General features: G+C 52.6%; 2 protein-coding genes and 1 pseudogene across 2 annotated transcripts; 2 read left to right on the top strand and 1 right to left on the bottom strand.

The window, feature by feature from the left end:
* The window catches only part of LOC147986927 (uncharacterized), a 30,372-nt pseudogene extending 27,792 nt beyond the window's left edge, over window positions 1–2,580 (top strand).
* Window positions 2,581–3,202: 622 nt separating this feature from the next.
* LOC147986926 (uncharacterized) lies at window positions 3,203–4,255 on the top strand. Its single transcript, XM_087542208.1, has one exon. The coding sequence runs from the start codon at window positions 3,350–3,352 to the stop codon at window positions 4,253–4,255; it is 906 nt and encodes a 301-aa protein (XP_087398334.1). The 5' UTR covers window positions 3,203–3,349.
* A 173-nt stretch (window positions 4,256–4,428) lies between these two features.
* Window positions 4,429–6,402, bottom strand: LOC147986925 (organic cation/carnitine transporter 4-like). Its single transcript, XM_087540200.1, has 3 exons — window positions 5,991–6,402; window positions 5,064–5,919; window positions 4,429–4,980 (listed from the first exon to the last, which is right to left on the bottom strand). Exons 1-3 carry the CDS (start codon window positions 6,364–6,366, stop codon window positions 4,629–4,631), a joined length of 1,584 nt encoding a protein of 527 aa, XP_087396326.1. The 5' UTR covers window positions 6,367–6,402; the 3' UTR covers window positions 4,429–4,628.
* Window positions 6,403–17,842: the final 11,440 nt, after the last annotated feature.

Below are 17,842 nucleotides of genomic sequence, written 5' to 3'. Positions count from 1 at the left end.
CTGACAAAGAGAGAGACCTTAGTGAATTCATAATGTCGCCGAAGGGCGAGTGCTGAAAGACATCCGCGGCGGTGAATTCCATGATCGGCGCCCAATCGGATTCAATTGGCAGGGGCGCGGGCGGTTCGGAGTCAGAAAAAGAGTCCGGCACCTTAGAGTCACGGGCTGCGCAGAGGATTATGCTGGTGTTCGGCTCGATCGCCGTTGAGACTGCAGCCCCTGAGGCGGTGTCGAACCACCCGTCCTCGATTGGCGCAGTTGGCTCCCAACTAAGGGTCGAAGCTGATGCGGGCGCGGCCTCTGGGGTACTGTTCGGTGGTAGAGCTAGGTCATACCCATCGCGACAGTGCGGCACGCCCGGCTGTGGCTCGAATCCGTCGGAGATCAAGTCTCCGCAGATGTCCGTCGTGTAGTTCAAACTTCCAAATCTGACATGATGGCCACGGGCATAGCTTTCAATCTGCTCCAGATGGCCAAGCGAATTAGCCCGCAGTGCAAAGCCGCCGAATACGAGGATCTGTCCGGGGAGAAAAATCTCACCCTGGACCGCATCGCTATCGATGATAGTAGGATCCATCAAGCCTAACGGCGATGACACAGAGGAACTCTCAATGAAAGCACCAATGTCGGTGTCAAAACCGGCGGATCTCGGGTAGGGGGTCCCGAACTGTGCGTCTAGGCCGGATGGTAACAGGAGGCAGGGGACACGATGTTTTACCCAGGTTCGGGCCCTCTTGATGGAGGTAAAACCCTACGTCCTGCTTGATTAATATTGATGATATGGGTAGTACAAGAGTAGATTTACCATGAGATCAGAGAGGCTAAACCCTAGAAGCTAGCCTATGGTATGATTGTATGTTATGGTTGTTGTCCTATGGACTAAATCCCTTCGGTTTATATGGACCGGAGAGGGTTAGGGTTACACAAGGTCGGTTACAAAGAAGGAGATATCCATATCCAGATTGCCTAGCTTGCCTTCCACGCCAAGTAGAGTCCCATCCGGACACGAGACAAAGTCTTCAATCGTGTATCTTCATAGTCTAACAGTCCGGCCAATGGAGATAGTCCGGCTGTCCGGAGACCCCCTTATCCAGGATTCCCTCAGGCGCAGATGAAGGCCATGTCAACGCCTCCGAAAATGGAAAACGACACACATGAGCATCGCCGCTGCTAGCATAGGCTAGCCGAGCAGAGATTTCCCCTGGCCAAACTCTGAGCAATTCTAAAGTCGCCGGACCTAAAATCGGAGATGAGGAAGCAACGGTTGATTGGAACTGCCACATCGGAGGGGCCGGGGTTGGATAGGTCGCACCTGCCGTCGGAGGGTGGCACCTGGCACTACGAGACACATGAGCATTCGATCTTGCACCAGGCATGGAGTGCAGGTGTGCAGGGTCGGGGTGCGGTGAGGCAGAAAGAACTGGCATAGGGGAAGCGACGGCGACCGACAACGCCGACAAGTTGGGATTGGAGAGAGCATAGATCCGAGTTGCTAGGGCCATAGCCATCAGGACGTCAACAACAGTGTTGGCTAGGGTTCCCTCTTTGTTGTCAGCGGGTGCAACGTGAGAGCTTAAGTATAGGTGTGGGCTATAAGGGTCGTTTGAGAGGTTAAATTATATACATCGGCTAGAGATGCCCTACCAACCGTTGTGAGCTTGGCCTACATAATATGTTCTCCCCAGCCTTAGTGCGCGCGCATACTCTCTCTCTCTCTCTTTGATAGTCATGCAATATTTAAGCTAGAGAACCCATAATTTGATTTTGTCAACACGTGATATTTTTTATTGCGATGAAACACGTGAACCAATAAACAAACCTTCCCCGGCATAAAATGGAACACCCGAGGACGTGTGAGTCGCTCTGGTCTGCGACATGGTGTCAGAGCATCTCCAACAGCCGCGCTAAACTAGCGCCGCGCCGCAAATTAGGCCGTTTTAGCGCGCGCAACGCGGCGGGTCGCTCCAGCGGGCGCGCAAAAACGGCGCGCGCGCTATAACGGGTTGGGCGCGCGGTTGAAAACACTTACCCGCGCGGCGTATTTCGGGCGCCAGCTACAGCGCGCGGCACACTCGAGCGGTCGCGCCGCACTCTCTCCTCTCCTCGTCCTACGCCCCCCGCGCGCCGGCGCCGGCGCCCTGCCACCCACCCATGGACGCGCACACCGGCACCCCACTCACCCTGTTGTACAGCCGCGACCCACCCGCCGCCGCCGCCGCCGGAAACCCTAGCGCGGGAAGCGCTGGCGTCGCCACCGCCGGAGCTCCGCCGAGCGTCGGCCTCGCGCGCAGCCTCTTCTTGCCGCCGCGGATGACCACGGCGCCGGGTGGCGTCGCGCCGGCGCCGTCCAGTGCCGCCGCCGGACCGTCGAAGAAGGTCCCCAATGCGACGCGGACGAAGAAGGGCAAAACATCCGCGAAGAAAAACAAGGCGGCGGACGGCTCCGGCACCACGAAGGCGAGGGGAAAGAAGCTTGCAGGGCGTTCGACGGCCGCGGCGGCTACCGAAGCGCCGGCGAGCTCCCTCGTTGAGCCGGCCGCCGACGCGCACCACGTGTTCGACGAAATGCCCCCAAGGTGAAAAAATTTCCAACTTTTCTTTTCTTCTTATTTTTTCAATGCATCATCATCACATATAGATAGCTTATTTGCATTGTTCAAAAAACTTTGTAGTCTCAACGATGATGCATACATGTCCACTATGGGTGTTGGTCCAAAAATTCGCATTGGTCTCAAACCAATGACATCCATTTCGAAGACCATGAGTTTGAGGTGGACGAGGAGGGTGAGGGAATTGTCGAGGCGCCGAAAGGAAGAGCGGGCAATTACTCAACCAACGATGACAAGTTACTATGCCATACTTATTTGCAAGTGTCGAGGGATCCATCCATTGGAGGTGATCAAAGTAGAGACGCGTATTGGGGGCGAATGAAAGAACACTTTGATGCTCACAACTTGAGTGGAATTGACCGCTCCGAGAGATCACTTCGGTCCCGATGGTCGACAATCAACTCAGATTGTCAAAAGTGGGCGGCCGTACAAAAGGCAGTTGACAAGATTAACCCAAGTGGCACAAATGAGGATGATCGAGTAAGTGGCATCTCATATATGTTCATCATACTTGTTTTTGGTGACCGAAGTGCTAACTTGTTTTGTTTTCCTTGTAGTACAACATTGCACAAAACTTGTTCAAAGAAGAGACAAGGACAACCAAGAAGGGGAAGATCAAGAAAGGCAGGGTCTTTACCTTGCCTCATTGCTATGAAGTGTTAAAGGATGATGAGAAATGGAAGAAGCGTGATGGTTTGGAGGATTTGCATTTGAGCAACAAACGGAAGCGAGCAATTGAGATGAATGATGATGAGGAGGAGGATGATGCATCAAGTGATGACGGCAAGAGAAGCCCCACACCCAACTCGGTTTCATACTCGAAGCCAAAACGACCGGATGGGTGCAAGAAAGACAAAACCGAAAAGAAGAAGAGGAAAGGAGATGATGAGCTCAAAAATGCTATGGAAGCTATTGTGAAGGCAAGGGTCGAAGCCAATGAGGTGAGGAAAATGGCAAGGAACCAAGATGCCGTGGCCGAGGAGAGGAGGTTGGCGGCTGAGGAGAGAAGGGTGGCGGCCGAGGAGAGAAAGGTGGCTTTGGAGGAGAGGAAAGTGAGCAACGAGGAGCGAGCTAAGTTGTTGGAATGGGAGAAGCATTTATTCTTCTTGGACACATCTAACCTCAATGCGGCGCAAAAAGAGTATGTCAATCTTGCCCAACAAGAAGTCTTGATCCAAAAAAGAGCCTTGGTTCGTGCAATGGGTGGCGGTGGCCTCGGCGCCATGGGTGGCGGTGGCCTCGGCGCCATGGGAGGCATGGGTGGCTTCGGAGCCATGGGAGGCATGGGTGCACATCCGGCCGCCATGGGAGGCATGGGTGCACATCCGGCCGCCATGGGAGGCATGGGTGGCTTTGGAGCACCCTCCGACGCTATGGCCGCCATGGGAGGCATGAGTTTTGCTTCTCTCATGGGAGGCATGGGTGCACCTCCGGCCGCCATGGGTGCAATGTCTTTCGATGTGCCTTCTCACACACATTTCCATGAAGATGCTGTTGAAGATCTTGACAACACCGTCGGAGCTTCACATGATGCGGTGCGTGATGCGGTGCGTGATGAGGAGAGGGAGGAAGATTCATCTTCGGAGGCGGAAGAGTCGTCTTCGGAAGATGAGGACGAAGACGAAGACGAGGAAGATGAAGATTGATGTGTCTTTCATGTCTTGAATTTTAGTTTGCATTTGAACTTGGTTGGATGAACTTGTGGGCATGATTTTGAACTTGTGGGCATGAACTTTTATTCATCAACTTGTTTGTTTCAAATTTCACATGTTCATTTTTTTTTCAAAATATCATATATGCAAAATGCCTGGCGAGTCGCGCGCGCTGTATTTTTGCGCTCTGCTGGAGCGGCGCGCGCGCTGCATTATAGCGCGGCTGCTGGAGCCAGCGCAGGCGGGCACGCAAAACCAGCCGTAGCGCGCGCGGTAAACAGGTTTTTTGCGCGTGGCGCTTAGCGCGGCTGTTGGAGATGCTCTCATATTTGACATTTTTCAGCACACCGACACACGCCGAAACTAACTAAATTTCGGAGTTCTCTGCTGCACCTTCGTCTTCACTTTTAGACACCCTCTCTCCTTTCTCGAGTCCAGCCATGGTGTCATACAAGGGCTTGTTCATCGTCTCGGGCTGGCATAAGAACAACAGCCCGCCGATGATCCCCGACATGCCGAACACCGCGAACGGCAGCCGCTCCCCGAGCACCACCACCAGGGGTGCAAGTATGGCACCCATCTGCGACGCTTGCATCGCGCATCCGAGCACCGCCGTCCGCACCACTGTCGGGAACAGCTCCGCCGTGTACACGGCCAACAGGTTGTATGTCGCCGATATCCCGAAGATCCCTACCACCCCGCACACCGTCCTCACCACCCTGCAGTGACATGCAACTGCATGTGGTTAATTGGAGCAAAAACCTGTCATTCACATGCTAACATACAAGAAGGGGTCAACTACCTCGCGGCGCCGGCGCCGGCGATGAGACTGCCCGCCGTGCAGAAGACGCCGCTGAGAAGCGTCATGCCGATGGCGACTGGTTTGCGGCCGAAGTGCTGAAGAAGCATCGCGGTGAGCAGGTAAGAGGGCATCTCGGCCAGCGAGTTCAGGACGACGCTGACGTAAAGGTTTGTCTTTAGGTTGACCACGTTGAGGCTCAGCCCGAAGTACACCACTGCGGAAAGGAAGTGGATGATCACCGAGAGCACGAGCCTGATCCGCGTCGTCGGTGACCGGAACGCGTCTATGATTGTGCCCGACGACGACAGCTCCTCAGCCTTTTCTCCGGTGCCAACCTGAGCGCCGTTGACGTCGTCCCCCTCGTCGTCAAGCTTGAGCACGACGTTGTCCGGGATGCATCTGCCGTTGGCGGACGCGATGTCGCCCAAGACGCGCATGGCGTCGTTGGCGCGCCCGCGCACAAGGTACCACCGCGGAGACTCGGAGACGAACGGCATGACAGTGAAGACGTACGCAAGGGAGGGCAGGGAGGTGACGGCATAGAGGAGGCGCCATGAGGACTGGAACATCACAGCGACGCCGGCGAGGGCTGCGATGCCCACGGAGAAGAAGTACATGGTGGACATGCCGGCGGCGCCACGGCGGGAGGGCCCGATGGGCTCCGTGGCGAGGACGAAGGAGCAGAGGCCGACGCTGCCGGTGCTGAAGCCCGTGAGGAGGCGCAGCGCGGCGTAGACCCAGTAGTTCGGGGAGAGCGCGGTGAGGAGACCAAAGACGGCGTTGAGGAAGCAGAGCACCAGCAGGCAGCCCTTCCGGCCGAGAAACGAGTCGGAGAGGTGCCCGAACACGCCCGCGCCTGCCGAACCCACGGGATAAGTCACTTATATGAGCAAATAAAACAGCACCGGAGACGAATGGCCGACGTACCGATCATGCACCCGACGAAGAAGACGGCCTGGACGAGGCCGACCTTGTAGCGCTCGCCGCAGACGAGGCCCCACTCGGCCACCGTCGACGAGCCGCTCCCCTGCTCCCACTCCCACCCGGCCGCAGCGCCGGCGCAACGGTCGCCGCACCGCCCGTCCCCCGCGGGGCACGACATAGCCGGCTCGCGGTCCGCGAAGATCATGACCATGGTGTGCATCGCCTCCAGCGCCCACGCCGCCGTCACCATTACGAACTGCCGCAGCTGCCACCGCCCGAACTCCCCCGCGTGCTGCGCGAGGGCATCGTCGATGCTCAGGCGATCGCCGCCGCTGCTGCCGGAGGCGGCATTAGCAAGGAGCGCCTCGGCGGCGGACATTTGATTCCTGCTTTCTCTGGCGCGGGGGTGTGTGCGTGTAGGTGCTCGCGATCGTTGGAGTATTTGTAGGCGGAGGCACGTGCGCATGTCAACGGTTCTTCACAGCTAATTAATCACGGGAGAGGGACTCGTGTAGTAGTGGCACGGCTTCACAGATCTGCGAGATACAGTTTCACATATTTGACTTGCAGTACAACAGTGTAATAGCATCTCTAGCAGATTCCGTATAACTTCGATGAAACGCGCTTTTTCCGGCCATTTTATGGGATGGCCCAAAAAACGGCCCGAACAGGTCCGCTAAAAAGGACCCGGCCCGTAAATTGTTTACGGAAGCCCGTAAACTGCCCGTGATTCCGGTATATATGCCGGCTCCGGGTCGATTTAGGGTTCCCGTCTTGTTTCTCCCCCCATCCACCTCCACCGCGAAACCTCTCCTCCGGCGAGAAATCCCTACTCAAGCTACGATTTGCGGCACCGTCCCCCACTCAAACTTGCAGAAGTGTCGATGACTGCTGGCAGTTGGGGTGGCCAAGGGGGACGCGTCGGGCTCGGCGGCGACCCACTCCTTAAGCACTGCCACGACGCGGAGGTCGGGAGCTCCTCCCTCCGCTCGCCGGTGGACGAACGGCGGAGGCAGCAGGCGCGCGACCACGCGCCCGCTCCCGCAGCGCCGGCTATCGGGCGTGGACAAACTTCTGCCGCCTCGACCGCATCTTCTCCCTGGCTGTCGATACTAAACCGGCAAATCTCGGGTCGAGGGGTCCCGAGTTGTGGATCTTCAAACGATGGTGAACATGAGACAAAGGGCACAATGTTTACCCATGTTCGGGCCATCTCGAAGAGGTAATTAAAACACTACGTCCTGCTTGATTATATTGATGGTGGAGATCGAGTACAGGTTGATCTATCTCAAGATCGTATGTTGTCTTCTAAACCCTAAGGCTGGTAATTATGATTGTGTCTCTATGGACTAAACCCTATGGCTTATATATGCACCAAGGGTATCTAGGGTTACACATGATCGGTTGCCAACTAGGGATAAGCATGCCGATAGATGAAGTAGTCCTTGAAGTACACGCCAAGTCTTCGGCAGAGTCCATCTTGGTGACGTCAGGGTTCGAGGCTTCCGGAGTCCTTCCTTGTGAGATCGGTGGGAGCTTCCCTTTAACGGGGCCGCCCGCTAACCACATGTTTTAAGGGTCATATTTTGACATCTGAAGCCTTGAGATAGCTTAGCCTCGAAGGCCTGCCGCATAGGTGTGAACAGTGTTCTGGCCTCACAGCTTTTACCGAACCGTCACCACCCGTGGCACTTAGGCAAGACAATTATTGTAGCTCGAATCGAGGAGTGAGGCAGTTCTTTCTTTTTTTTTAGAGAAAAGGCCTTGGCCCGACTTTATAAATAAAGCCATACGGCAGCGTCACAGACCTGAATAACCCAAACAGTTAGCGAAACACCGCGAATCCAGCGAACGAAAGCCTGGAGCAGGCGAAAGAAGTTTCAGAACGATACATGGCACCCAGCCATACTCGGCGCGCAGGCCGGAGGGGGAAAGGAGACTACCACCAAAGAGACAGAACCACTGCAGCAAAGATCATCCGTTTGGGCCCAGCCCTGAGAAGAAGGATGCCGAAGCCCGAATTTTGGCGATGAGCACGTCCAGGGCATCTCGATCGTCTTCTTTAGTCAATAATCTCCACTGCTGCAATATGATACAAGATTTGAAAAGAACGTCACCGGGTTTAGATGGAAAGATATGTTCAATAGTAAATTTGTTCCTAATAGTCCAAAGAGCCCAACATAAGGCACCCAAGCCAACCCAGAACACCCTCTTGGTGACCCCAACCAGAACCTTGGCTAGGGTCCTAAGCTCAGAGAAGGACGAGGGATTCCAAGAGACCTGAAGCCATGAACTGACACAGCTCCAAACGAACTTAGCCAGGACACAATGGAAAAAGATATGATCCGTGTTTTCCGAAGCACCACAGAGGTGACAAAATTCCGATCCCGGACCATTGCGCTTGCGAATCTGGTCAGCCGCAGGAATCCGACCTCTAAAAGCTTGCCAAAGAAATATCTTACTCTTAGGAGGCACTTTGGACTTCCAGATATTAGAGAATCTATTCGAGGGGGTACCTCCAATTAGCCTAGAGTAAAGTGACTTGACTGAAAATCTGCCAGAAGACGAATGAGGCCAAACAACAGAATCCGGAGCCTCCGAGAGCACAGGGAAGAGGGCAGAAAGACTTTGCCAATCCTCCAACTCTTCAGGAGACAGGGAGCGGCGAAAAGCCAGGTCCCAATTATTATCCGCCACCTCCGCGATGGAGATGTCCGGCTTAGGACAGTAAGAAAACAAAACCGGGAACTGAGCAGCCAGAGGAGCATCTCCACACCACCAATCCCGCCAAAAACGAACAGACCTACCATTGCCCATGATAAATTTAACATGCTCCAAAAAAATTGGTCTGACTTTGACAAGGTTCTTCCAGAATTGAGACCCTCGTCTAGCAGAAGCAAACAAGGGGCTAGATTGAGGGAAATACTTGGCCTTGATGATAGAGTACCAAAGAGAATCAGCCCCAGTAGTCATAATTTTCCATCACCACTTAATTAATAAACATTTGTTCATCACCAACGTATTAATAATGCCTAACCCCCCAAGGTTCTTAGGCCGACACATAAGCTCTACTTGACTAGTCTATATTTCCACTTATTATCCGCCGCATTCCAATAAAATGCACCTCTGTGTTTGTCAAAGCCAGCGTGAGTGCCAGCCTATAGGAGATAAAAGCCCATAAGGAACATAGGAAGGGATGAAAGACAGGAATTGATTAAGGCCACCTTGCCAGCGTTAGTATTGTATCTGCCACGCCAAGGAAGGACCCTGTTCCCCACTTTAGCGACAGTCGGGGCAAAGTCCTTAGCAAGAAGTTTAAGAGGGGAAATTGGGAGGCCCAAATATTTGAATGGAAAGGAGCCTAAAGAGCAGTTAAGAAGCCTGGCCACACGCAAGGCTTCCGCATCATCAACACCAGTAACTAGAACCTCACTCTTGGAGAAGTTAATCTTCAAGCCAGAGACCGCTTTAAAGCAAAGAAGGATGAATTTCAAATTGGCAATACACGCATCATCCAGCTCAACCATAATGATCGTATCGTCGGCATACTGAAGGTGAGAAACCCCTTCCGGAATTAGATGAGAGACCACCGGACTTATGTGACCACATTGAGCCGCCCTCGTGAGGATACAGGAAAAGGCATTGGCCACAAAGTTAAAAAGAACAGGGGAAGCAGGATCCCCTTGATGAAGACCCCTGCCATTGGCAAAAAAATTACTAATATGCCCATTCACCGACACGGTAGTGTGGCCCCCAGTGACCAACTGCATGATACGATGCACGTAAGCTCCATCAAAACCTTTCGCGAGCAGGACCTGCTTCAGAAAAGACCAACTGACCGAGTCGTATGCTTTCTCAAAATCTAACTTAAGAATAATCGCTTTAGAGCTCCGAGAGTGCAGGTCATGCACAATTTCGTGCAAGGAAAGAATACCATCTAAAATAAAATGGCCCTTAATGAAAGCAGATTGGAAGGGGCTAATAACTCTATGAGCAACAGGAGAAAGGCGGTTAGCAAAGCCCTTAGCTGGGAATTTGGAAAAATTATTAATCAGAGCAATAGGACGAAATTGAGAGATTAAATCAGCCCCCTTGACCTTGGGAATCAGAGTAATGACGGCGTAGTTCAAGCGGGAAATATCGATATAACCAAGGCAAAAGCCCTGTATGACACTGCAAACCAGCTGCTTTAACTGAGGCCAGAATTTTCGGAAGAAAGGGATAGAAAAGCCGTCAGGCCCGGAGGCCGCATTCGGGTTAGCAGAGTTAACAATGTCCCAGATTTCCTGATCAGATAGGGGGATCATCAACGAGGCGTTGTCCTCGGCCGAAACTTTTAAACCCATGTTCTAGAGAGAAGGGGAGATCGAGAAGCCCGAAGGAGGTTTCGCCCCAAGCAAAGAAGAGAAGAAGTCCTGCACGTGATCCATAATAACAAATTGGTCCGAAGATCGTGCACCATTGATGATGAGATTGTTGATGCCACAACGCCTCCTCCGACCGTTCGCTATGGCAAAAAATTGGCAGTGGGGGAATCTCCTTTAAGCGTCCAATTGAGCGTACCCCGTTGACGCCAATACACCTCAGCCTGATGGTGCAACTGCAGTAAGGCAGCCTCGAGGTTATACCTCACAGACCACCCATCCTCGGATAGTCCAGCAGAGTCGGCAGTCAAGTCTAGGGCCGAGATTTGGGTCTCGAGAAACTCTTTGGAGCGGCGCTCCTCCGCCACACGATTCCGAGACCAGCCTCTAAGAAACTTACGCAGATTGTAGGAGCAAGAGTGCCAATCATCCAGAGGACCGAAAGAGCGTGAATTAGAGGAGAGCAGGTGGGTTATCTTCACGGCTAACATATCACAAAAACCATCAACGAGAAGCCAAGAAGCATCAAATTGAAATCTGGCCGGGGGTCTAAGGTTAACAGAGCCATCGTCAACAATTAGAGGGGTATGGTCAGAATCGACAATACATTTGGCACCAAGGGAAGCCCTGGGAAAGAGGGAGTCCCACCTAGGACATATGAAAACTCTATCCAGAACAGATCTAATAGGGATAGCCTGGTGATTGGACCAAGTAAAGCGGGCTCCAACCCGGGGAAGTTCACGAATAGCATTGGAGCTAATAAACTCGTTAAAAGCATTCGCCAAAGGCCAAGAGAAAATATCGTTGCTTTTATCAGAAGGGTAGCGAAGGATATTAAAATCACCCCCAATAACCATCGGGAGGTTACAGGATTCGATCTTCACAGAAAGTTCGTTAAGAAACAAAGGAGCAATAGAGTGGTCAGCAGGCCCATATACCACGATTACCTCCATGAGAGTATTCAGCGCTTTAAGACAGAGTACAGCACTAACCCAAAAGATCCCATGGTCATAGGCAACAACATCAAAAATGTCCTTATTTGATCCTATCAAGATCCCACCCGAGTGGCCCGAGGAAGGTAAGACATGCCAGTCAAATCTATCCATACCCACGATAGCAGAAAGTTCATTAGGGGAAAAGGATTCCTTAAAAGTTTCATCCAACCCCACAAAGTCAATATGGTTCGAGCGGATCATATCTTTAATTTGGTCATGACGCCCCCTAGCGCCGAACCCTCTAATATTCCAAAACAAAGCTTTCATTTATATGAAAGATTCTTAATGCGGAGACTAGACCTACTAGGAGTTGCACAGGTTTTAACTCTTTTAGAAGTGCCCCTCCTGGAGGAACAGGGCTGGGGCTGGCCACAACCAGCACCCACACCCGCCTCCGGACCCAAAGGATTGATAGAAACAGTAGCGTCGGAGGCAATGGCCTCTTTAGCCTTAGCAATGGCCGCCTGAGCCACCTCGTTAGCCCGAATACTTGTAAGAAGAGAACTCGGAGAACCAACATTAGGATCAACCACCACTCCCACATCCGACATGACTTTAAAAAGATGGTTATCCGAGAGAGTAGGTAAAACCAGGCGAACCGGAGGAGAACCAACAGAATGAGAGGGATGATTACCTGGGGTAGGAAGATCCTTCGCGGCAGCCCGCTTTTCCGCCCGCTCCAGAACAGATCCACCCGAGTTGGCCACCCTCCGGCCTTTGCGAGCCGTAGACGCCGGCGACCAAATCGCCTGCGCCCGCGGCAAGGGGGAAGCCAAAGATGGACCAGAGCGAGACATGGACCCGAGATCCTTGTCGAGACGACGGTAGACACCGGCAGTGGATTTTTTAGAGCCTAGAGAATTCCTGCTCTTAGCTAAGAATTTGTGCACCAAGGATTTCTTCTTCCGCTGAGACTGGGCACCCACCATATCACGCTCAGGGGAGGCAGGCAGATCCTCAATCCCGGAGCGAGTGGGGGAGATCGGGCGAGCCAGGAGGTTGGAGCAGGCACCAGACATGGGGGTAGCCGACACAGGCGGGATCTTCAGAGAAGCATCATCAGGAGCATCCACCATGGAATCAGAAGGAGGGATCGCCAAAGCCTCCCGAGGGGCAGCACCAGAGGGAGCTTGAGACTGGAACAGTTCCCTTCTAGACTCAGCCAAGCCATCCCATTCAGATTGGGTGAAATGGAGATTGGAGCCATCACTCTAGTTGTTCCCACCCATCGATCCATCCCCGTCCTTATCGTGTTTATCCGAGGGATTAGAAGGAGGAGAAGGGGGGAGGGGGTTGATAGGCAGCCGCCCCCTCCACCCGCACCCTGAGCCTGATACCATTGGGAGAGGGGAAAACGTCGACCGAACCATGAACACGACCCGAATCCAGACACCAAATCTTCATCTTAGTGGGGCCAACCTTATTCAGAGATTCCAGATCCACCTCCACGGGCTTCCCAATAAGAACCCCCACCGCCATGAGAAAGGCAGACGAGCGGAGTCCAGCTGGTAAATCATAAATTAGAACCCAGACTTGAGAAAGAGGGCCAACCGCCGTACCATTGCAAGATGTCGGCTTGACCGAGACGACCGGTTGGTTGAGGGGGAGGGTAAAGCTAGTGCAAGAAGCAATCATCCGCAGACACTCCTTGGAAGGGAACACGACTGAAAACTCATGATCAGAAATCTGGGCCACTTGCCAATCCCAGATCCGGAGCCCATCGAGTAAGGTCTGGGGAGAGATCTTCTGGTCCTTCACCGAAACAATAGCAGCATTCGAAAGTGAGGGGGGCACCTCCAAAATAGGCAGATCAGAATCAAAAGCGAAGAAGGCACAACCAGGGAGGCCAGTGCCAAACTGGAGGAGCGAGGGAGGTTTCAGTCTATTAGAGCAGTTGACAGTGAGGTGCCCCTCAGATCGGCAAATCAGGAAAAACGGGGGGTTGGTACAGCGAGATTGGAAGTGGTTGGGTTGGTGGCAGGCGAAGCAGGTGAGCGCCGAAGAGTTGCTGTTGGAGGCAGATGAAGGGCGGGGATGCGGGAGGGGAGGAGGAGGAGGCCCCGTCCCCCACCACCGGAAGGGAGGAAGATCCAGGGAAGGGGCCGGAGGGGCGCCGCGCCGGCCCCATGAAGGACCGAGGCGGTGGACGGGACCCCACGCCCGCACCAGCCGGACGAGGAGGAGGGGGGAAACGCCCCGGGGCAGGCGCGCCGCGCCCCGCGCCAGGCACAGGCAAGGAGCCCGAAGAGGAAGAACCCCCACCACCAGAGGCCACCGCCGCCTCCCATGGATCCACCACAGGAGAAGGAGGAGAAGGACCAGACCCAGGACGCGGAGGGCCAGAACCAGGGCGCGTCCCCACTCCGAGCACTGCGACCACTCCGGACCCGCAGTCCAGGCCGCACGGTCCCGAGCCGCCTGCTCGCGGGCCGCCTGCTCCGCCTCCAGCTTGGAGCGGAGCTCGGCCTCGAACTCCAGATCCACCACCGACGCAGGTGACGCCTCGCGCGGCCGCTTACTGCCCGACACGGCCTCGCACGACGAGCCCCGAGATTTGTCCATGGAGAGCACCGCAGCAAATGAGAGGAGAAGGGGAGGAAGAGGGTTAGATCTGACGAGACGGCGGATGGGAAAGCGGTGGCGGGCAGATCTGCAGCGGAAGCTGGAAACCCTAGCAAAGGGGGAAATGAGCCACGAGGGATCCATAAGTAGCCGGTCGAAGCCGTGCCCACCTGGACCCGGCGGGTTGAATGGGCCAACGAAGAGGGGGGAGGAGGCAGCACAGCGGGTATCCTAACTGGGCCAGTAGAAATTAGAGGGGGGAAATCGACGATGGACGAGAGAAGGGGAAGAGAGGGCCCACCTAATGGGGCAACAGCGAGAGGCCCAACAGGCTCACCAGAGGGCCCATCCCGCGGCCCACTAACCAACGGAGCGGCCACCAGATCTAGGTCAAGCATCATCGGCGGCACCAACCGCCCCGGGAGCACCGCCGCCGGCGGCGCGGCAGACGGGGAAGCACCACCGGAGGAAGAGGATGATGGGGAGCCACCAAGCACCCCATCAAGGGCGGCGCCCAGAATCCCCAAACCAGAAGGGGCAGCCGAGCACTTACCGATCTTGCACCGACGACGAGAAACCCGGATCCAGCCAACATCGGGCTCCGCAGTCGCCAGAGGCCGTCCCCTCCCACCAGGAGCAAACTTGCGGGGACGGGGCGCAGGAGGAAGGGCCAACTGTCGCCCCGGATCCGCCGGCGAGCAGCGCGGGGTGGGAGGAGCAGACCACGGCTCATCCTCAACAGAGGCGAGAGCCCAAAAGCGAGATCCTAACGCGGGCAGAGGAGAGGGAAGAGGGGAAGACCGCACCGACACGCGGGCAGGGGAAAGGGGGAGGGTCGCATCAGCGAGGGGAGGGGAAGACGCCTGGGCCACCACCGGCGACGGGGAGGGGGATGGAGGGGCGGGGGAGGACGGAGAGCTCCTCGGGCGAGAGGGGAGAAAGGAGAAGGGAGAAGGGAGAGCCATCCCAGATCGAGGCAGTTCTTTCATTAGCACGTTTCATCAAAGCAGAGATTGTGCTCTGTATTTTGGGGGATATCATCAAGGATTGTTTCACTCCATGCACGTATAACGGCACCAAATACTGGAACGTGGCATTTCCTCTCGCCTAGTAAAAGGGACCTTCGGCCTTTCACTAACCTATAAAGGCAAGGAGCAGTAATCCACTTTCCCTCACGCCAGGCTCCTTCTAAACCTGTTTTTTCAAAAAACGCAAACATGATATTTCCAAGTTTTTTAAAAAACGTCTTGTGAAACTTATATGTATTCGTGACAAAACTGTAAAATTTCGTTCAGAAATATTGTAATTTGCAAGCTACGAAAATAATCCAGGCCCAACAATAAAAAATTTGGCCCATTTTCATGTACATATTTGTCTTTTTTGTCTAGCCACATATGCAAATATATTATTATGAAACTTCTCTTGAACATGTTATACATATATTTATAAATCTTTTCAGGTTTTTTGTGCTATGAAAATATGGTATTATAAAAGACGGGCTCCATGGGGCCGATCCTCCGTTGGTCATTCCCGGGGGTATCTAGGGTAAATATACAATTGTTGTTGGATAAATTGTAAAAAGATCACGACATTAATACTTTTTTAACTGACCACATTAATACTTTGATTGACTGGATTTGCTACCTCTAAGAAGATCGAGGTATTATAATTTCTAAACTGATCAAGTGGTACATCATGAGACTTGTAGCTGCACCAAAAATGGTTCTCACATTTTTCAAACCTAATATAGCGCATAATTTTATAAGTGTGTAACTATCTAATTTCCGCCCCTAAAAAAACAGAAATCTTATCAGCCGAATGTCAGCCAGGGGATGGTCCCAGGGAACGGCCTATCTCAGTAGGATTCATTTGCACCTATATTGGCGCACGATCCGAGCCACGTAGGATTTTCAAACCAGCTCGCTATAAGAAAGACGCAAAGTGTTCATATATAGGTGCATGCATTTATCTATATGAACACATACATACACATCTTACCCATATGAGCATCTTCAGAAGACTGAGTCAGCATATCATCTTAAGATTTTACAAAGTCACCTTAGACGTCTCGTAGTCGACGGAAATGAAAGAAGATGAATTTTGGAATAGAAAGAATTCCTCTTCTAGGTTTCTGCTTCAAGTAGTAAGCAAAGGATCCTACCTGCTAATGGTTGAAGACCTTGGCGGCCTCTAGTTCTTCTATCTAGTTTTTAGCCTAGCGCGAACGAATAAGCTTAAACAAATGGTTTCTTTGGCAACGGTTTTTCCTAGTTGATTTGTCCTTATATATATTAGCCGTAGTGTAGTTTAGCTCTTATCATTCATTTATCCATGCATAGACTGGGAATATATTAGCTCGCCCGAAATCCTGAAATAAATCCAGGATAAATGCAAGCACCAGGACTTGAATCTTGATAGGCTGGAGATACCACTGTCCTCCTAACCATCCAACCACAAATTGATTCGCGATGTCATTTTTGTTATTAAGAGATGGTTTTTTACGAATTTATAATGTGGTGGGTATCTTTTGGTTCATGGCGTTTTTTATCTAGAGGATCGCAATTTTAAAGTTTAAAGGATGTCAGTTTGAAGTTTGCATGCCAGTTTTAAAACAAAATACATTAAACTGGGCTTTGGGCCAATCGGGGGGTTTGATCTGAGCTTGCACCCCTCGCGAACGACAAGGGGATCCTAAACGGCGCCCGTTTCTTCACTTTACCTACCCCCCCCCCCCACACACACACACACACTGCGGCTACGTTGGGCCGACCCGTTTTTTCTTTTTTCCGTTCAAACAGAAGCAAAAAAGATATGCACAGGCGGGGTTTGAACTCCAGAGCTCTTTTATTCTTTCTTTAGGTCGTCGTCTTTATTCGGTTTTTCCATGTTCCCGTTTCCTTTCTCTATTTATTGTTTTCTTAAATGTATGAATTTTTTTCTATTTGCAGAATTTTTTTAGATTTATGAACTTTTTTCAAATTCATTGGACTTTTTTCGTACTATAATTGTTTTTCAAATTTATTGAAATGTTCTCAAAATTGATGTTTTTTTTCAATTTTTGGAACGCCTCCAATTTCGTGAACTTTTTTTGAAAATCAATGATTTTTTTTCAAATTTGCAAACTTTTTGTGACATTTGATTACTTTTTCAAAAACAGGTAAACATTCAATTTTGGTGAACTTATTTCAGAATTTATGAAGTATTTGTCCAAATTTATTAACTTTAGAAAAAATATTGTATGTTTTTTTAATTCATGAAATATTTTTCAACCCGTAAAATTTTCGCTAATTCGTAAGCGAGCGAGCGATCCTGTAGAAAAAAGGCTCGTGAACAAGCGAGTGGTACTTTTTCGTTTTTTAGGGAAGCGAGCGAGTTTTTGGGCCACGGCCCAGTAGGTACGGGCGTGAGCCCCCTCAAACGGCACTCAAACGTCCGGGTTGATCGGCACCCCTCATATCTAGCCCAAATATAGGATGAATATGCGGACGCCGGGATACGTCTGGGCACGCCCGTCACGTTGGACCTGGCCCACGCTGATCCATCTGACCCCACATATATTCCACGCCATCCGCTCGCCGGACCAAACCCTAGTCACTTCACTCCACTCCCCTCCGCCACCCAAACTCGTCACAGGCGCCTTCCGACGGTCTTCGGCAAGGCGGGCGGAGGATCCGAGTCCTTCACCTCCAGATCCATCGACCCCGAGCTCTTCCAACGCGGCCTTGAGGAGGAGATGGTCGTCCGGCTTGCGCTCCGCCGCACCCGTGAGGAGGCTCGTGCACGGCAGCACTCGGACTCCTTCTGTCGGGATCCAATTCGTCTGCACAGATGGCGCATGGATCCGGCGCTAGGCCAGCGGTAGCTACCTCGCCAGAGGCGCTGCGGTCCGTATGGCGTCTGAACGCACCGGCGGACGCGCAACCCCTCTATTGGT

Source organism: Triticum urartu, chromosome 2A (genome assembly GCF_056163025.1).
Source record: "Triticum urartu cultivar PI428250 chromosome 2A, HENAU_Tu73, whole genome shotgun sequence".
Classification (NCBI taxonomy): domain Eukaryota; kingdom Viridiplantae; phylum Streptophyta; class Magnoliopsida; order Poales; family Poaceae; genus Triticum; species Triticum urartu.
The sequence above is the reverse complement of the archived record's forward strand: the minus strand, read 5'-3'. Positions and strand labels throughout refer to the sequence as shown.